At 40.8% G+C, this 22,176-nt stretch overlaps 1 protein-coding gene across 4 annotated transcripts in view; it reads right to left on the reverse strand.

The window, feature by feature from the left end:
• Nucleotides 1-22,176, reverse strand: part of msi2b (musashi RNA-binding protein 2b) — a 576,812-nt gene that overhangs the window by 534,292 nt on the left and 20,344 nt on the right. For all 4 annotated transcript variants that reach the window (XM_088320755.1, XM_088320758.1, XM_088320756.1 and 1 more), the window contains exon 5: nt 14,995-15,036. In XM_088320755.1, coding sequence (XP_088176881.1) covers nt 14,995-15,036 — 42 coding nt within the window. The remainder of the gene's footprint in view (nt 1-14,994; nt 15,037-22,176) is intronic.

Below are 22,176 nucleotides of genomic sequence, written 5' to 3' on the forward strand. Positions count from 1 at the left end.
ACGGGTCCAAAGCTTGAAGGTAACCGGAGCCGCTAAATCCCTGCAAGGAAGGAGAGTTCATCCAGAATAGCACTGCTAGCATTAGCACAGCACACTCTTTTGTTGAACATAGTCTCATTCAAACAACACTCTCTCTCTTATTCTTGTTTTACGTAGGAAAACAAGGATACATTTAACACTTATGTAATAGTATATAGTAGAAATAGTACATTTTAGAATACATAATCTTTGAATTCTTTATAATTAAGATACTCAAAACAAATTGAATTTGTTTGAGAACAGCAGGTTCATTCAAAATATTTGGTTGCTGTTAAAAATGAACTAATGGTTAAAATATTTTTTTATTCATTAAAAGAGGAAGTAAGTTTGACCAATTTTTGATCAGAGACGAGTTTCTTTTATTTAAGGAAAAAAAAAACATTTATGATTTTCTGAGAAGATATAGGCCAACCCAATACCTAGACCAATACGAACTTATGTTTTCCATAACAATTTAGGGGTTTGAAATTATTTTATTTTTTTTTACCAATATTTGACCAGATCCCTTCATATTTTCCTATTTTGAAAAGTATGAAGGAAAACATTTTACCAATGAACTGACATGATATAGGGTAAACCGGGGGTCTCTAACCTTTTTTAAAACTAATGGCTAATTTTAGTTATTAATTGGCACAGAGGGCTACTAGTTTTATATGCATTTCTAAAATAACTTATATTACTATGTTCTTTCTATGTAATTACCAGGTTAGTTTTTGGCAAGTATAGTTCAATTAGACGCAGTAAACCAATAAAAAAAAAAAAATTAACATTGACCCACCAACGGTAAGCTATTCTCAGAATCAGTCCACAGGTGACTCAGCTGTCTTTACGGTGCTACCTGGTGCCCACGGGCACCATGTTGGATACCCCTGAGCTACAACAATAACTCAACTATGAATAATTTATGGTAATAAAAACAAATTGAGGTATAAAATTGAAGATTTGACAAGAAACCAGCAATTTGTTATTGTTTTTGAAAAAGATCATCATAAACCTTACCCGATTTCCTTACGAGATCTATGCTAGACCTGAAACTCAACTATCTATCTACAGTGGTCATATCCCTCAAGAGGGGTGACCGACAGCAAGACAAACACATACAATGTATGATGCGGCAGGGGTAAACCAGTGAAACTCAACTATGAATTTGCATAAAACAATTTCAGGTTTTTTTCATATTGCCCGGATTGAAAGGAACATGTTGAGTGATCCAATTTAGAATAGAATAGAATATACCTTTATTGTCATTGTTACAACATGGGATATATTGGGACAACGAAATTGGACGTGGCACTCCAGGTCCACATTTTACAGCGAGGATAAGGAAAACAAAGAGATAAAGGAACAAAGAAGATGTTAGTACTGTCCTTGTTGTATTGGCTTTGTTTTCCTCCGGGGGGGGGGTGTATGAGGGGGTGAGGGACAGACAGAGCTGGGCGGATCCAACTTTATGGACTAATTGACATGTTGGTCAGATTTATTGCCCTTTAGTTACTCATCTGAATGGAAACTTCAGACCAATATAAAACAGCAGTAATTACACTGTTTCTAAAAACGGAATTATCACTTTTTCCTCCAATTAAATTTGTTCAGCATCCCACAATACATGCGAAATTAAATGCTCGACATCTGTGATGTAGAAATTTAAACAGAGAAGCTCGCATTATTAAATCGATAATTTATAGCACATGGAACTTGCCTCGTCCATTGATTCTAAGGTCTGACAGACCAGCAGTACATTTAGCCCACGTCAGAACGCTTTTGTGGTCTTTCGACACGGACTTTCTCTTCCCGAAATTGCGCACTGGTAGTTTCATCCATCACACGGCGCGTTTATGGACAGTAGCAGCGCGCGTGTTTGCCTGATGGGCATGACAAAGCACCGGCTTGTTTTTGGCATGTCCTGCCTCGCTGTACGGACTGCCTCCGAGTATGTAAAACCCATCTCGAATCCCATTTGGGCTGAGAAATAGAAGCCATGTCTGTTCAGCGGGACGGCTTGCTTATTTGCAGGCGAAGCGCCTGAAATGTGATGTCGAGTTTAGTAGAAAGCGTGGCGTCGCGTCGGTCTGGTCGCGCTGGCTGTCAGAGTGGATGTGCTCGGGGGATGTCGAGAAATATGGAAAGTCTAATTAAAAATAGCCTGCTACACATGACAAATATCTGGGAGGGTTCATTGTCAGACCGAACAAAAGCGACTGATACAGCGCTCTGTTCTTCATTGAGGACTTTTGTCCTTGATTATTCTTTCAGACTCATGCAGCTGTGGAGAGTTGGAAGAGGGAAGCTGGTGCTTTTAATAAACTCCAAGAGACATTCAAAGGACCTGGCAGGCACGGAGGTTTCATTTACCAAGCAGTGAGCGGCGTCATTTCAAATAAGGATCATTTGGAAAAGGGAAATATAGTCATGCTAAATCGAGATCAAATAACGGAGCAAGGTGCACGGCTGGATTTACAAGGCAGGGTAAACCTTGAAGAGGTGCCAAAAAAAGCACAACTGACAAGGGGTTAGCTTTGCATTTACATCTCCACTGGTACCACTGGCGATGCCATTTTTTACAGGGTTTGTATACCTTTTTTAATGGCCACTTTTAAGGACTTTCAACAATTTTCCAGTACCATTAAAAAAATCAAATTTGAATTATGTATTTTGCAGAGCCACAAATATATCTGAAATTGGCAAATGCCATTTGTTGAGACATATTAAATCTTGAGCAAATTGCGAGTATACAGTATATGTTGATCTGAACAAAAAGTGTGTCAATATTTTCAGTTGCAGGAAGGTCTTACCATTTCAATTTGTATTGCCCATGATAAATGTCCATTATTGTTACATAATCCATCCAGCCATTATATGCACCACTTATCCTCAGTAGGGTTGCAGTGGCTCTGGAGCCCATCCCAGCTATCTGCAGGCAGTGGGCAGGGGACTCCCTGAACTGGTTCCCAGCCAGTCGCAGGGCACACAGGAACAGACAATTCGCTCGCTCATTCACACCTAGGGACAATTTGGACCGGCCAATTAACCTGACAAGCATGTTTTTGGAATGTGGGAGGAAACCGGAGTAACCGGAGGAAACCCACGCAAGCACGGGGAGAACATGCAAACTCCACACAGGCGGTTCGATCTCATGACCTCAGAACTGTGCCGCACACGCGCTAACCACTGCGCTGCCGTGCTTCTTGTTCCTTGCACTCATATAAATGTCACAGTGCTGTTTAGGTGTAGCAGGCGCCTGTCTTCCTGGGTGCGACCCATAGGGGCTGATGATGCTTCATAAGACAACCAAATTAAAACGAATGCCAGCTGCACTTAATCATGAGCAAAGAAGAATTGCAATGGCAAAGCGAAGCGATCATAGAGCAAAGTTGGCGCGATTTTTAAGCAGACTTGATGTGAAACATGACAAATTCGAGCATTTCACCCTAATTTCAAACACTTGTCCACCCTTGAATACACAGCAATAGCCAAGCATTTTCAAGGATTTCAAGCACCTGTATGAACCTTATTTTTACTTGCTGGTACAGCTCGGACTTTTCTTTAGCTATTTACGAGCATACAGTTTTGTATGACCAATAAATATTCCCTGTAATCTATTGGTCAACTAATCAAACAGTAAATAAGAAAATACTTTGTGATTATGCCGATTTTGATGAATTGAAGGACTTTTTTTGTCCTACCAAACATGTTACGGTAAATTGATTGCTAGTAGTCTTACTTGGGACTGTTTAAAAAAAAAACAATACTTGCTCGGCTCTGACATGAAAATGTATTTTTTTTAACGTTAATACTTTTTAAAATCCTAAATAAGATATTACAGGCATATTTTTCTTAATACCGTAGTCCAAATAAATATTTTGTGTTAAAATATCAGATTGTGTTGAATCGGGGGAATGCTTTTTGTTTGCTCAAAGGGACAATGTACAATATTTAGTGTTTCCTAGTATTACAAAAAAACTTTCATTCAGTAAAAAAAAACAAAAAAACATGTATTTGAATATTGGGCAAAAACACATGAACTATCTTACCAATGTTAATAATGCTACAAAAAAAGAGAAAAAACCATCACAGGCCAATAAATGTGTTGACTTTTACTTAATGGAATCCACAGTGAGATTGCCGCCATGTTTGTTCGGCATCCAGCCACCACGCTATGCTCTGTGGCACTGGCACACGCTCACAATAGACGACACAGTGCCATCCATTGGTCAGATATTACACACTTGGGCTTTAAGCTACTGTTGTGAAATGAATGTTCAGTCTGTAGCTTTACTGCGAGATTGTGATCAAACTGAAACCTTAATAGCAATCAAAAATGTAGCATTTCAGTATGGGCAAAAACATGCATTACACAAACAGAGAAAAAAATGAATATTAGTCAATTTTATTTGCAACACATTTATAGATAGAATAGGATTTTATTGCCATTGATCTCAAAGACTACTATATTATGTACATGCATAACTGAAAATGGCCTTATGATTTTGAAAAATTGACACTAATGTTGATTATCGTTATTTACTGCTGAAATAAAATCTGTTGTTGTGACAGGCCTAATTCTATCTATCCATCTACCTTGGTCATATCCCTCAAGAGGGGTGACCGACAGCAAGACAAACACATACAATTACAAAGAAAAAAAAGGGAAAAAATAACAAAAAAACACACACAAACATTTTTGGACCATGGCCAACCCAAATGCCCAAACACCCAAACAAGTTAGGCACCTCTGCACCTGAGTTTGTCATGCTTTTGTCCCTCCAGATGAAAATGGACACAAGAAAGCGGCCATGTCACTCAGGTCAGGGTGACACAACACTCTTCTGTTCAACAGCAGGGCCCGACAGCTTTCACTGGTTTACCCCTGCCGCATAAAAGAAGTGCCCTGCCCATCCCTTAGAACGCGTCCAAATATCCCACTGTCCTTTTACAACACCTCTCCACTCATTCCTATCACCAACAAGGCCGAATTAATATTTACAAATCATTATATTGTTGAAGAAAATTTGTTCTGCGGCAAGGTTTGCTGACCAAACAGGGTGTTTATATTACCGTATTTTCCGCACTATAAGGCGCACCTAAAAGCCTTTATTTTTTTCAAAAGCTGACCATGCGCCTTATAATACAGTGCGCCTTATATATGGATCTATATTAAGTAGCATAGTCTTGCAACTAAGGCAAGCAGCCGCCGACTAGATTTTCCCTCGAAGAAGAAGTAGTCCGCGGTGTATGCTGGGATTTATATACCGGCGTTTCATTTCCTAACCAATGTGTCAAATATCATTTGAATCAGTCACTATTGGCTAAAGTTATTCGGCGGTAAAAAAGGCGGATCCTTTTTATCATTTACAGGCTCGCATTGGCTAAAGAGGCGAAACAAAGCTTGCAATTGGCCGAAAAAGATGAATGTGAATCACACGTTGGGTTGCACAACGGCATAGAGAAAACATTTTTTTGCTATTCTGTATTTGTAAATATTTTACTCTCCTGGATTTACTACACTCACGGTTGTAAGAAGACCATGGTTAAGTATCATTATTGAATGTGATGGCTGCAAGAGAACTTAGGTGAGCTATGCGGCTTTATATTTTCCCGGTATCTTGTTTTAGAACGATCTTGATGTTTCTGTGATGAGTCTATTTTTAAACTAAATTCAATTCAAAGTCTTTGTTGTCATATGCACAGTAAAGAACCCCGTTTCCCTGCACAATGAAAATTCTTACTTTGCTGTCCACACAGTTGCCAGCAAAAAATAAAATAGAAACTAAGAAATGTTTGGCATTTCTTGAATCCCAAGACTTTAACCCTCCGAATGATATTTTGAACGATGCATTTGAGTTATTGGTGACATCGTACAGACACTGTTTCCGTGCATGTCTGAGACACGTATTTGCTTCTTTGCAAGCTTTCAGAATGTTAAGGGGGTAATAAGTTTGACTGAACTATCTGACTGTTTTGTCGACGTTCCCATTTTAGCGCCTTATAATCCGGTGCGCCTTATGTATGGAAAATATAGGACCAAAAACCATTTTTGGGGGTGCGCCCTATACCCGGTGCGCCTTATAGTGCAGAAAATACGGTAAATAATGCTTGTGTGTCCAATAAAGAAGTAGCCATAATGTAGTGGGCATCTGTTCCCCAAAAAATGCAAATAATTCTTCTATCAGCATAATCCGTAATTTTGGACACACGTGTGGTTGAACAAGTCAAAATGAGTCGAACTTTGTGTTAAGAAATCTAATTAAACACTAAAATTGAAGAAACGTACATGCAAATGAACTATTTCATGAAACAACACGAGGGAATAGTATGTGTTTCTCACAGGCTTGGTATTAATAGACTTTTTATAAAAACCATCAACTCAATCAGTAGCAAACCGCCCTACAGGAAGGAGTGAGGAGACTCGTCAATTTCCCGCTCGCGCGAAACGTGCGCGGAAACGGATAAAAAAGGAGCTGTGTGCGGAACGGAAAAGGAGAACTGAGACGTAGTTGCCAGCCATGCAGCTTTGACAGACCGCCGTTAAAAGGGAAGCCACAATCGCAGGTGTCTGCCACCGATTGAAATATACAAAGACGCTTTGACGATATACCCGTCGATAACCTCAATCAACGAGGCGTCGCTCGCTCTTGTGGAAAACGGGCGGCCTCAAAATCGAGTAAAGCGCATTTCTCTGATTGTTGTCGCAGCTGTCTCTTTTAAGGTCACGTTTATTTGTGGACCGTCTTCTTCGTGCTTGCCAAAACCTCCAGGAAACGCGACAACAACAGGGGCAGGAGGGTTCAAAGGTGTTACGTCACCGGTTCAAACAAATTTGAAATTAAAAACGAATCGTTTTCGTAACAAGGCATCGCAATGCATCATGGAATTAGGTTGCATTGGTTTATATCAGTGACAGATCAAGTCAAGTCATGTTTATTTGTATAGCCCATAATCACAAAGAGTCTCAAAGGGCTGCACAGACCACAGATGATTGCAAACCACAGACTATTATGACAGCAACCACTGATCTAAAACCTACATGAGGGCAAGGAAAAACTCAAAAACCTCAAGTCAAGTCATGTTTATTTGTGACGCCCTTAATCACAAAGAGTCTCAAAGAGCTGACTTTTACAGACTACAGAATATTATGACACCACCTGATCTAAAACTTACATGAGGGCAAATAATAAAAAGATATTGTCAACATAAAATATAGGTCAGGGGTGTCAAACAGGCGGCCCGCGGGGTCAGATCTAATTTAGTTTAGGTTTTTCAAACTAATTTCACACAAAATTTAGTGTGCTCCATGCCCTTACAAACTGTCCAATTTTCCCTTACAAAATACAAAAATATCAAACATGTTTATTTATGTAGTTTAACATGTTATATTGTACATGTGTTTCCTTATATCATATATATTGTGAATGAACATTTTGTTGTGAGACCCTGAGTTGCTCGACATGAATAAGGTTTATTCACTGTAGAAAGAAAAAATACATGCAAATATAATTAAGTAGAATAATACATTTTCTTATTCAAATTATGTATTCATTTTCTGCGTTAAATTATTGTTGGTAATATACTGATTAAAAGGGATCACCACAAGCCTGTCTTTTTTCATTTTCTCCTTTTATACTTCCTTTTTTTCTTAACTTCTTTATACAACATAATCATTCGTAATATAATGCATCAAAGCAAGTGAGGCGTTTGAGAGCCGGCTCTCTTTAATGAGTTAAGCCGAAAAAGCCGGTTCTTTAAAAAGAGACGGACTTTCACTACACAACTCGAACTGGAGATCGGTGTGCAGACGAAAACCGCGAGACCAAAACAACAATGGCGGATCTGCCTGACGAAAAGTTTGGAGTGCGGTAAATATTTGTTAAAAAATGATAATGACAATTTCGTGTCAAAAAAGTGGCGTCCCGGGGACGCACGTTGATTTGACACGATGCGTCCCCAGCAAAAATAATGCGTCTAGGACGCAGGGACGCGGGCAAACGAGAACACTGCGATATTAAAAATACCTCAAATAACAGGCACATGTATACATCAGCTCGCATTTTTATGAGTTAGAATGTGAAAAAATATTTCCATATTTCACAATTCCAAGTCGTCCTACCCCTAAACAAAAATGACTGATGGAAACTGCCGCATCAACATAAACCATTGGAGTGAATATTCCTCCCTCCCTCTCTCACAATTTTTTATGAGTGACTCCAAACTGGTGTGATATAGACATGCCATAAATCCCTGGCAGATGTCATGGCACCTCGCCAGAGGTGCGTGAAGCTACTCCTAGCAGCGAGCACCATTATGTATTTAAGACGTGACGCAAAATGACAGCCGCATTCCCAAATATGATCGAGAGCAAATGGCCACCTAAATGGATACGGAATGAATCCATTCGCCGTCAATATTCAATAACCGAATCGAATCACAGCCCTCGGGATTGCAATCAAATCGTGCTGCCAATTCGCGAGAGGTTCTTCGCCTCTAATGAAGATGCACACTGGGATGGGGCCAGAAGAGAGTTTTGCATTCCGCTGAGTGACACACCAGATTAATGGGCTTCCGATGCAAAGACAGGATCCCAACCGAGGCGGAAGTGATCCAGCATTTTTAAACCAAACGGAAAAGCTTTCAGGGAAGAAAAGGGAAAAGACTGGCTGCTGCCAAGCATTTGGGGGTGGAACTGGCAACTCTATTCCACGACATATTGTAGTACCGGTAAAGGATTTTATACATTTGACTACAAAGGATTTTATATGATTGACTACAAATTTACATGTATTAAGTTTAATGCAATAGATATTCACTGACTGGGCCTTAGTTCAATGGCTGTTCTAATGCATAATATTTTGTCTGGGAAATTTTGATAACAGGACTCGTGGATTTGCTGACGCTGAACGACAGGCGCTGTTGTGGGAGAGCCAGACCTCGAGGCGCGCAAAACTGCTTGGCATGCCCATGGGAGGAGCTGAGACGCCATCTTGCGGGGAGAAGTGAGCAAGAAGAAAAAGCTAAAAGGAGTTCAGAAAAAGGCTTCCCACATACACTCCAAAGTCATTTCTTTGGCCGTCTCCTGAGAACACTTAAGTTCTTCTGTTAGGAAAAATAAACAACCGCCCCCTTGTGAATGTCGGCTTTCCTGGTCATTTTTCTCTCAAGAAACGAGTGCGCATAATTGTTGGATGAATGTCGGTCATGTTTGGTTAATGGAGTCAGATAACTAATTCGAACAATTTGGTGAACGGTACATTTTGATAATTCCCAACACTTGCGTCGCTCGATTCAATTTGATTAAATGAAAAACAGAACAACACATCTGAAGTAGCAATTCCCTCTACATTGTCAAACTAGAATGCAAGAATTTATCAATCTACCAACATATCAATTTCATTGATGTAACTTATCTTATCATTTTTCAGAAATCTCCATCCATTCATCCATTATCTGCACTGCTTATCCTCAGTAGGGTCGCGGGGGTGCTGGAGCCCATCCCAGCTATCTTCGGGCAGTGGGCAGGGGAAACCCTGAACCGGTTGCCAGCCCATCGCAGGGCACACAGGGACAGACAATTCGCTCGCTTTAAAACCGCAGTGTCTTGCAATTACACAATCGCACTATGTCACATATCAATAACTATCAGATTTCAATTAATTGTGCAGTCTTAATGACCACTGATTTATAGCAGTCAAAAATAGTTCTTTCAATCATTATTTTCCAAGAACAGTGTGGTATTTAGCGCCCCCTAGAGGTACAAAAAAATCTTTCATCCAGCAAAAGTGAGACAACACTGATGTAAATACTAATAACTATCATACCAAAGTTATTTTTTTGTAGCTCGGTGGCCTTGGGGTAGGGCGCCTGCCCTGAGACTGGGAGGTCGCTGGTTCAAGCCTCGGCCGGGTCATACCTAAGACTTAAACCATTGGTACTCATTGCCTCCCTGCTTGGCGTTCAGCATTAGGGGTTGGAATTGGGGGTTTGGTCACCTAATGACTCCCAACACATCAGTTGGGTTGAGCGAGGCTGGGAATCCCCTCCTCTGTATCGATTTCCCAGAAAGAGTCAGAAAAGACCACCTAAGGGGACATGACATTGGTGTACATACAATTTTTTTGTAAAAATAAATAAAATTTGTATTTATTTTTCACCATGGAATCCCCTCATGTTTGTCCGGCATCCTGCTGCCAGGACCTACAGTGTAAAACCGGCCCTGGCTCGTACCAGACAACACAGTGCCATCTAGTGAAATGAAATGAAATGATCTGCATTTATATAGCGCTTTTCAAGTCAAGACTTCCCAAAGCGCTTTACAGTGTGCTTCACATTTCCCAATAGCGGCCGTGCAGCCATGTAAAGCGCTAACCTGCTTATTGGGGGTATTAGGGGTTCAGTGTCTTACCCAAGGACACTTTGACATGTAACACGGAGGAACCGGGATTCGAACTGCGATCTCTTGATCCCAGCTCTACCTCCTGAGCCAATGCCGCCCCGTGTGGTCAAATATTACACATTGGGGTTTTACAGATGAAGTTTTGAAGTTTTGAAAATAGATTCACTTATCAACTTGACTCCAAAAAAGTAGAAAACCAAATTTTAATGCACAAGACTTTTTTTCAATCCCGGTTTCTATAAATCAGTGCAACCTGGACCAGTCTCTCCCTTTTGACCTCTGCCAAGACTCAACCAGGCTGAAAGTCACCCACAAACAAGCTCACCAAACCCCCCTCCAGTTTTCCTTACGTTTGAAGTTAGCGCCTCGCAAGGTTTCCTTCCTATTAGCTGTTGCCAGACAGCCTTGGCCGGCATCTTCCTCAGAGCGCAAGCGTGTTTGGCCACGGGGAGCGATGCCGTCTGATACAAGTTGTTTTTTCCCGCCATGCTGTCATCCCGCCGCAAACACCTTCACTTGTTTACGGCCGAACGTCCTCTGCGTTCACCTTCGCGTCCCGTTTCCGGCATTATCCTACGTGCCGTACATAATGCGGGCGTTTCGCCGTACTGCGGCGTTCAGCCACGGAGGGTCAAAGTCAGGGTTGGCGAGGAGGGAGGTCATTGTTCGCCGCGAGAACATTAGCGCTGATTGGTCTCCTCGCCGTTTGATTCACGAAAGCCTCCCGAGTCGAGCGCGACTACGAATTCTCATCTCATCTCATTATCTGCACCGCTTATCCTCAGTAGGGTCGCGGGGGTGCTGGAGAATATCCCAGCTATCTTCGGGCAGTGGGCAGGGGACACCCTCAACTGGTTGCCAGCCAATCGCAGGGCACACAGGGACAGACAACTCGCTCGCTCATTCACACCTAGGGACAATTTGGACCGGCCAATCCACCTGAAATGCATGTCTTTGGAATGTGGGAGGCAACCCACGCAAGCACGGGGAGAACATACAAACTCCGCACAGTAAGTCCGGTAGCTGGATTTGAACCCACACAGGAGGTGCCCAAGACCTTAGAACCGTGCCGCACACGCGCTAACCGCTGCGCCGCCGTGCTGCCCACTACGAATTCTGCACATTTTAAAAAAATGTATATTTAAATATGAAAAACATTACCAGTAGGATTACAATCATAAATATATTTTCTAATTGTATGGAATATTGGATATTACCGTATTTCAGACACTAAGGCGCACCCCAAAAATGTGTATTTTTTCTCATTTATAAAACGCCACGGAATATAAGGTGCATATAATTAACTGGAGTAAGGGCTACGGTTGCACTAAAAAAAATATACAGTGGAACCTCGGTTTTCGAACGCCTCTCAGTTCGAACAAATCGGAGTCCGACCAAAAATTTCAAGAAATTCTTGCTTCGCTGTTCGGTCAAAAAATCGGAGTTCGAACGTTTTTACACGTTCATGTTAGCGTAATATTTCGTACGGAAAATTACGATAACGCGAAAGTACGATTAGCCTGGGTTAGCTTTGTTTACGTTGAACATTCGAGGTAAACATTCAGGGTGTTGGAACGGAGCCCCCTTTCCAATGAACCGCTCACCACTTGTTGTGGAGACCCGGGTGCTAAATGACTTGTAAACGACCTGATTTTCTTATTTTTACACGTTCATGTTAGCGTAATCTTTCGTACGGAAGATTACGATAACGCAAACGTACGATTAGCCTGGGTTAGCTTTATGTTTATGCTACACATTCAAGTTAAACATTGAGGGTGTTGGAACGGATTAAAACGATTTACATTATTTTTAATGGGAAAAATGATTTCGGTGATCGAACAAATCGGTTTTCGAACAGGGTTCTGGAACGGATTATGGTCGAGAACCGACGTTCCACTGTATACATGATATTTGTGCATTGATTGATTGTCTAAATATATCGCTGATGGTAATCAAACCCGGATCCAGAGAGCACTGGGTCATACCTACTTGACGACTAGGGATAAAGACAACACACAAACCGGCATTAGGTTTTAGGTCATCCTCACACTATTTTTTAAGTCATGGTACCACGTCGTTTAGGTTGTTATTGGGCCGGGCTGCAGGGTTATTGCCAGACGTGAAACTGGTCCATGGTACAGATAAGGTTGGGAACCATTGAAATGCGGTACTGTATCACAGACTCACAAAGTATTTAGGAAGCACATGAGATTCTGAACTGAATGAAGAAAAAGGCATTGTGGGAAGTAGTATGGACGCCCTGAAAAATTAACGCGTGACCGCAAGTATTTAACAACAGTTGTCAATAAAAATGCTTAGTTTGAGCTAATAAAAATTGTACGTATTCAGACTTATAATCCCTGTTTTGTTATTTCTCTACATTTGTATCTGTATCAAATAAAATCAGTGTGATAATGATTTAAGAACTAGTTTTTTTGTTTTTTTTTTTATGAATTTGCATCGTTGTAAATAGAATTATCAAATTTGTGTATAAAATACGTAGAAGTCTACCAGTATACAGTATAAAGGTGAGATCTCGGGCTCAGACCCTAACCCGGCTCGATAGTCGGGCCTCGTTTGGGCATGAAATGTCAATCATTAGGTCGGGTCGGGCTGGGCATCTCTCTTGCGTTTCTTTTTTGTTGTTTTTTCCGTGGAGGATCTGCAGAGCGTGCATTTACATTTGCTCATTTGATTATTTGGATGACTAATTTTTACTTGTACTTAAGTAATATAGTAATAAAGCAATTGTACTCTTAACAGTTCAGTGCTGCACCTAAGCACCACGCGTACTTTGGTGCCGGGGTCTGGCTTCGGGGCCATGCGTACTCCAGCGCCGAAGTGCACACTTGATTTGAGTGACCTAGCCAAAGGAAACCTGAAGCTGCACCTCGAAGCTGCATTTCGGCGCCGTGCATGCTTAAGACGAAGAAGTCACTTCGATGCTGAAGCACACACTTAGGCGCTAAAATGCAGCTTCAGGGTTACTCCAGGCCTGGCCCCCAAATCAAGAGTAATCGGTCGGGTTCGGGCTTTTATACCCACCAACCCGGTCAGGCTGGATTTCTTAGGTTCGATCTTACCACTACATACATTACGTCCACTGGGTTCTAGATTGGACAATTGTGAAACTGATGAGATGAGGACTAGTCAAGTAAAGTCATGTTTATTTGTATAGCCCTTAATCACAAATAGTCTCAAAGGGCTGCACAGATCAAAGACTATTGCAAACTACAGACTATTATGAACACATCCCCTGATCTAAAACCTACATGAGGGCCAATAATACACAGATATCGTCAACATAAAATATAGGTTATTCTTATGCTATAGAATAGAAGTGTGTTTTAAGCTTAGATTTAAACAATTCCACTGAGGTTGCAGATTGAATCGGGGGAAGAGCATTCCACAGCACCGGGGCCCGAATGGAGAAGGCTCTCGAACCTGCGGATCTCTTCCTGGCTCTTGGGATCACTAGTAGACCAGCATTTTCAGAGCAAAGGCTCCGGACTAGCACTGATTTATTAATAAATCAAGTCAAGTCAAGTCATTTTTATTTGTATAGCCCTTAATCACAAAGAGTCTCAAAGGGCTTCACAGGTTATTACACAGACTATTTTTTCAGACTATTATTACACCATCCCCTGATCTGGAACCAACATGAGGGCAAGGAAAAACTCAAAAAACTTCAACATGAGGAAAATGAAGAAACCACAATTTCCTTTGTCTAGTTTAGGAAGCTAGCACATTGCACACTGGCTGAAGGCACCACACTTCAAACGTGATTACGCTTAAAAAAAAATAAAAAAAATGTCTTCTCGAGTCCCAAGAGCGAAGAGTAAAAATGTCCTACTACACTGTAGTTTCACACCAAATGCAAAGGGGAGATGGTGCAAGAGGGCATGTCAACAAAGCTCTCGACTGTGCAGCGGCACCATCTGCACCCGTTGCATATTTAATTGTCAATAGACACGCTCAAGACTGGCAATCAAGAGCAAAGATCACATGAATCACCAACGTGATTGGAGTTTCGTCTCCATGCTAATTGTAACGTCCACAAATGAACGTCTTTCAAAAAAAAGTCAATCTATCCCCTTTGACTTGCAATCTCAAAGAAAAACACCCATTACATATTTGCCCATCTTTAAAAGAGACCATTTATCCCTCAACCGCCATTCACCAGGACACGCTCCGCCAATCCTGCACATTTTACCCGTAACATTGTCTTCTCCCGATTCGACTTTCAAAAGCTTTTCGCCGTTAAACAATGGCGAGGCGTCGGGCTCCCCGATGCAAATAAATCCATTTTGCCAAATGGGTTTCTTTCCATACAATGGCGTGAGGAGGGGGAGCATGAAAACAGTGACGATGAAGCAAAGAGATATTTTTAAATGTGCGGGGCAGAAACAATGTGAGGACAATGGAGCCAGACGAGCTATTTCTCTAAAGCAAACAGACAAGCGCTGCCTCTTTGAATCTGCTGTGCGGCCACAGAAAATTAGGGACGCTTGCTGACACCAGACATAATCATTTTCTTGGAGGAGGCCCGGCAACCAATTTATTCTTCTTACCTTAGGCTGGGCGCGACGTGGAAAGGCAACCTTCGGATCAATCTGAGGAAAAGAGAAAAAACATGGAGTCAAAACATTTCATTAACATGTACATTCTTTGTACAGAAGAAAAGAAATTGACGTTTTCGACCAAAGGATTAATTGTTTAATGGACCCAAATGGGACTTTTCATGAACCAATCAAAGCATTTAAAGGTTCATAAATGGTGCATAATCAAGCAGCATTAAGACAAATGTTGTGCTTTTCAAAGTAGAAAGCATTTTTTGTTCTGCTTAAGATAAAAACTGGAATTATTTTGATGGATGATTAAGTGCACATCAACGACAAAACAATACGAGTTTTTCCCCCATCGTGAACAAAATAAAACTGACATTTGTTGTCCAACTGATTCTAATTTCTTGGTTTATCAATACAATTCTAAGATTTTATTTAGTTAGAGGTGAACATTTTGTCATGATTACTGATGCGAAGCACCATTTGGCGCCAACTGCCTGATTGGCTCCCCTCTCACTATTTTCTTTCACCTGGTGTCAGTCCGTCTGCGAACCTCAGTTAACACTAGGCAAGCCTTTTTCGACCCAGACTCCCACCTGTTTTTGCTCCTGTCCGTTTCTCAACTTCAACCCGTTTTTTGCTCTCCTGTCCCGGCTACTGACCCGTTTTTTTCCGTTCCCGACACCGCCATCGCTCGCCACGGAAGTGCCACTTCCGCGTTCAGAGCGACCTGCTTCCCGCGACCAGCGATCACCGGATCGTGTGTGCAATCCTTTCCTTTCTTCCCAATAAAATTGAGAACGACATAACGCAAGTAGGTCCTGTCTCCGTTCTGCTCCTGACACATTTGTACATTTTATAGCAAGCTTGAAACAATTTAGCGAGAAGTAGGAAATATTGTTTCAGTGTATTCCCTGTATTCAGGCATCAACAATATTTTGGCCCATAGTATTACCCAAAAAAGGATATTACCAGATTTGGTGTCAGTAGAATTACAAACATTAAATATAGGTTTTGATCCTTCTTTAGGTAGATTCTACTCGATGTTGTTTTAATTATTTTCTATTTTTAATCATAACGTTTGTACGTTTTCAATGTTTAAATGTTTAAATCTATGCTTAAAACACACTTCTATTCTATAGCATATGAATAACCTATATTTTATGTTGACAACATCTGTGTATTATTTGCCCTCATGTAGGTTTTAGATCGGGATGGTGTCATAATAGTCAGTAGTTTGCAATAATCTGTGGTCTGTGCAGCGCTTTGAGACATTTTGTGATTAAGGGCTATACAAATAAACATGATTTGACTTGACTTGAATAATGGAACTGAGTAATTTTACTATTGGGATTACATCAGCTCAATATGACACGTTTTTAGCACTTGATGTGGAATCTTTATCCAATCGGATGAGGAAACCCGTAAATCAAGCAATCCTTTGAATAGGCTTTCACTGCTTTACTCACATTCGTAGCCACATTTCAACTAGCGTCACTCCAAAGACAATTTTATTGTCAAGTATATTTGGGGGTTGTCTTCCTCTCTGAGAATCATTAGCGACATTGTGTGGTCCTTTATGCAGATCATTTTCCACGTCAACGCTCAATTGACGGAGCTTCTTTTCAAAGCGTTAAATACATTCATTCATTTGACTGGGCAGTGGGCCATTGGGAAAATCCTATTCATTAGCCCTGATCAGTGTCCAACAGTATCCAGACAAGAGATAGATGTATTATCGATGAGTTGTTCATTGGTCGATTATGTGGAATTGACTTGAAGCAATTTAGGACAATCGGGGTGCGCAACTCTACTGCAACCAACAGAGGCGCTAATAGGTCTTTCTTTATAAGATTGACACACTTGCCAAAATTATATTCCCAGTCTGATTGTGACCACCATTTGTCAAGTTTTTGAAGCTATCCCTTCATTATACTTGAAAATTATATTTATATAAATATGTACCGTATTTTCCGCACTATAAGGTGCACCTAAAAGCCTTTATTTTTTTCAAAAGCCGACCATGCGCCTTATAATACAGTGCGCCTTATATATGGATCAATATTAAGTCGCAAGGTCTTGCAACTAAGGCAAGCAGCCGCCGATTAGATTTTACCCCGAAGGCGAACTCGTCCGCGGTGTATGCTTGGATTTATATACCGGCGTTTCATTTCCTAACCAATCTGTCAATCATCATTTGAATCAGTCACTATTGGCTAAAGTTATTCGGAGGTTAAGGGGGCGGATCCTTTTTATCATTTACAGGCTCGCATAGGCTAAAGGGGCGAAACAAAGCCTGCAATTGGCTGAAAAAGATGAATGTGAATCACACGTTGGGTTGCACTACGGCATAGAAAAAACATGTTTTACTATTCTGTATTTGTAAATATTTTTTTCTCCTGGATTTACTACACTTACGGTTGTAAGAAGACCATGGTTACGTATCATTATTGAACGTGATGGCTGCAAGAGAACTTAGGTGAGCTATGCGGCTTTATAATTTACCGGTATCTTGTTTTAGAACGATCTTGATGTTTCTGTGATGAGTCTATTTTTAAACTAAATACAATTCAAAGTGTTTATTGTCATATGCACAGTAAAGAACCCCGTTTCCCTACACAATAAAATTCTTACTTTGCTGTCCACACAGTTGCCAGCAAAAAATGAAATGGAAACTAAGAAATGTTTGGCATTTCTTGAATCCCAAGACTTTAACCTTCCGAATGATATTTGGAACGATGCATTTGAGTGATTGGTGACGTCGTACAGACACTGTTTCCGTACATGTCTAAGACACGTATTTGCTTCTTTGCAAGCTTTCGGAATGTTATGTGGGTAATAAGTTTGACTGAACTATCTGACTGTTTTGTCGACATTCCCATTGTAGGGCCTTATAATCCGGTGCGCCTTATGTATGGAAAATATAGGACCAAAAACTATTTTTTAAGGGTGCGCCCAGTAACCCGGTGCGCCTTATAGTGCGGAAAATACGGTAATAATAATTTTCAGTACAATCGCACAAAAAAATGTTTCCAAAACAATAAATACAGAGGTCATTCACAAGAGCTACGGTTTGACTAGCCATCGTCGTTATGTTGGAGAGTGGCTGCTGCTCCGACCGGGATTCACTGATTGAATATGACACGGAGAAAATGAGAATCCCAGGCTGGCTACGCCTCCAAATAACAAGCAGGATGCATCGGATGAGCATGCGTGCACATCTTGTGCTTGTTAGGTTATTAGCTTAATTTTCCCATTAATTTTGCTGGTATGAAGGTATGTCACGCTAGGATAGGAAGGAGGGTTGGGGGGGGGTCACATCAACCTTGCACTTATAATCAATCACGAGGTGACATCCGAAGTACATACCAATGAATTCTTCCAGGATACACTCAACGTATCTTATTTCCATTTGTGCATTTGCATTGGTGCTATAACCATCAATGATTTTAATGTATAAAAAGCTCAATGAGGTCCAGCTTAGTTATATGGAAAAATGGAGATTGGACAAATATAAACAAATCATCAATCGTATGGAATCCAAATCTGTCATTTAAGTCCGTATATTAAAAAACACATTTTGGGGCGGTAGTAGCTCAGGATGTAGAGCGCTCGTCTTGGGATCAAGGGATCCCAGTTTGAATCCCGGCTTGTCCGTGTTACATGTCAAAGTTTCCTTGGGTAAGACACTGAACCCCTAATACCCCCAATAAGCAGGTCAGCGTCTTACGTGGCTGCAATACGAGGCCGCTATTGGGAAATGTGAAGCACACTCTAAAGCGCTTTGGGAAGTCATTGACTTAAAAAGCGCTATAAAAATGCAGATCATTCAGATTTTGGTTCAAGTTTTTTAGTTTAGCTGGTTATAATAATAATAATAATAATAATTTCCTTTGTATTGTCATTCTTTGTAACAATGTACACAGAACGAAATGTCGATACACCTGACCCGTTGTAGCGAGCCGATGCAGCCGCAGCCAACAGAGGGCGCCGCCATTTTTACCAATGTTATAAGTCTTAGGTATGTGATAATCAATAGGTTGTTCATTAACCAATGAGTTGCTCCACCTTTACTTGGAACCATTTGCAGTTCCCAAAAATGGTATATCTTTCCTGCAGATGGATCCATTTCAGAAATGCGTAGCCTGCTGGGGAAAGCAGCAGAAACAAAATGAAGCGAAGAAAGCATCTGCACGGCTCAATTAAGCCAACGAGCCTGACTGGCTTTTAATGCGTTTGAAGGGAAACCATGATGTGCTTTGTCATTGCCATCATTCCTGCCAGTCTCCGTTATTACGGTTATCGCTTGCTAAATCGGGTCAAAATGAGAAATGAATTCAATAACACCTCGATATGGAAACCCTGCTTGAAATAAATTTCATTTAGAAATTTATTTTAGCACTTACCCTTTGGCTCAGCCAATTGAAATTCAATTATTAGGTGTGCCTTGTTTGCTTCAAGACAACATGTCATGCTCACAATACTAAATTTAAGAATTTCCCTGTCTTCCTTTTAGATCAGGGACCTATGATTGATTTGACGTGCAGTATATTAAGCACGGTTGTCTATACTCGCCAACAGGGTTGGGTAGGGTTACTTTAACTGGATTACTTTCAATTGCCGTAAATTCCGGACTATAAGCCGCTACTTTTTTCCCAAACGTTCAACCCTGCGGCTTATTCAGTGATGCAGCCAATTTATGTAATTTTTCTAACAACCGCCAGCGGCGCTCGAGTACAAAGGGTGAGATTCAGACCGGTGGACTATATGCGCCGAGAAAGACTGCAACTTCTTAGCTTGTGCACAATTTAAATTAGCGTAGACATATCCTCACCATGTAAATTGCAATAGGTAAGGCACATGACGCAACTTTCAAGCTAAAAGCAATCGAGCGGTCCGATAAAGAAGGAAACAGAGCTACTGCACGTAAACTTTGCTTTGCGAGTGTGTTGCTAGCGTGTTTTAGAATAAGGAAGCGTGGGACGACTTCTATATGACAAAGTCGTCTTCCCCATACCAGGGAAGACGACTTTGATGGTGTCAGTTGTAAGGAGGAAGATGAGGACGGTTTACCGTGATTTCCCAAGTACCGTATAATTTTTTAACAGATCCATTTACTGTGGTGCGAGCGTGTTCTTAGTAGCGTTTTGCTACCCTTCACAGGCACGGTTTGGGATGAAAGTTATAATATTATTATTTAAGCTTTGAAAACTCTCTCGGTGTACCGTCTTTCTTTGTAAATATGTGTAACCATGTATAATATGTATTTGCAACTGTATATTTTTGTAATGTATTTATTTTAGAGACTTATTCTGATGTTTTCCACGGGCGAATCAAAAACGGGGGCTGATGGGAAGTGGAGTAAAGGTGAGACGTGTTTGTGGACGCAGCGGACAATAGTGTATATGTATTTTTCCCACACTTACCTTTGGAAATATACTTTTTTTTTTCCTTGGATTATTTAACGGGACCCGGACTCTGCAGGTCTGCATCAAACCTTAAGTACCGATATCATTTTCCGTTCATTTTGCCAGCTGTGGTTCTTGGACTGTGTACTTTATATTCAGTTACAATCGCGGGTCGAGCTTGGGTTAATTTTGTGATTGTGGTAACTGTTTTAATGTGGGCGCATGCGGCCTATATACAGGTGCGGCTTGTGTAAGTACAAAAGTGGTTATCCTCTTAAAATGTGGTGGGTGCGGCTTATAATCAGGTGCGCTCTATAGTCTGGAATTTACGGTACTTTTGGATGACTCCAATACCAAATATGCTAATAAAAAACAAAAGAAACTAAATATGAATGAAATTACTCAATTTTGTGCAGGCTTGGGGAGTAACGGAATACATGGAACAGCAAAAATGATGTTGGCAAGCTGTTTGGATTTATTTTCATTTTGTTTCTGTCGCATTTTATGTTAGTTTTGCCGGAGATCAAAGAGATCAAAGCCAGGAGAGAAAGCTTAGCACGTGTTGTGAGTCATCATTTTATTCCTATTTAGTTTCTTTTGTCTTTTATTAGCATATTTGCTATTGGAGTAATCCAAAAGTAATCCAGTTAAAGTAACCCTACCCAACCCTGCTCGCCAATAATATACAACAATTAAATGAATGTTAAAAATAACAGCCAAAGAGAACAGTCAATCCAATTCTTTAGAGGAATACTGCGGTCTACTCTTTTTAGGTCACAACTTATGATGAATGACTCCTTTGAGGAATGTGAAATTAAGGGCAGGTGAAATACAGCGATTGTTTCCCATGTTTTTTTTCCTTTTTTTTTTTTATATGGTGTTTTTTGGTTCAAAACTGTCAGCAAGCTGAGTCCGTCAAACCCAAAAAAGTAAGAAATAAACACTGGTCTTTTGTGCTAGATAAGCAAAGTTGCAGAAATTGCCCTGATGTGTCAAGTTCACCTAGATCACAGGTGTCAAACAGGCGGCCCGCGGGCCAGATCAGGCCCGCTAAGGGTTTGAATCTGGCCCGCAAGACAACACTCAGAAAAGTGCAAGAGAAAAACAAGCTGCAGGTTGAAATATGTCAACTTGATGTTGCCAAAGCCAGGTGCCTCGAACAAAGACACTGTACTTGTATTTATTTCTCTCTCTCTCTCTCTCTCTCTCTCTCTCTTTCTTTCTCTTTTCCACCCCTTTTCTCCCACTCTGTCTCTGTCTCTCTCATTCTCTGTGTCTCTCTTTTTCTCTTCCATTGTTGCCCTTTGTCTCTTTCTCTCTCTGTGTCTTTTAACCTCTTTTGCTCTAACTTCCTTTTTCCCTTTTCTCTTTCTCTCTTCATACCCTTCACGCTTTCTTTTCTCTTTTCTCTCCTTCTGTCTTTCTATTTCCCTTTGGATTTCTTTCTTCCTCTCCCTTTCTTTTCCCACTCTCTCACAACTTTTTATCTTTTGTTTTTCACGCTTTTTCCCCTTTCTCTCTTTTTCTTTCTTTGTCCCGCCCTCTCTCTTTTTCCCTCCCTCTTTCTCTTATCTTTTTATCTCTCTTTTTCTTTCTCTTTAATCTACTAGTCCGGCCCCCGACAAAATGTGTCTGAGTTAAAATGAGTTTGACACCCCTGACCTAGATCATCTGTATGATCAATTACATATTATTAATTGTGTCCTATTTTGCAAAATCCAGTTGTGAGGCCCTAGCTCTTCGACACATCGTTAAAAATTGGGAAAATAAAAACAAAAGA

This window comes from Urocampus carinirostris, chromosome 17, assembly GCF_059441175.1.
Source record: "Urocampus carinirostris isolate Australia breed hairy pipefish chromosome 17, RoL_Ucar_1.0, whole genome shotgun sequence".
In the NCBI taxonomy this organism is placed as follows: Eukaryota; Metazoa; Chordata; class Actinopteri; order Syngnathiformes; family Syngnathidae; genus Urocampus; species Urocampus carinirostris.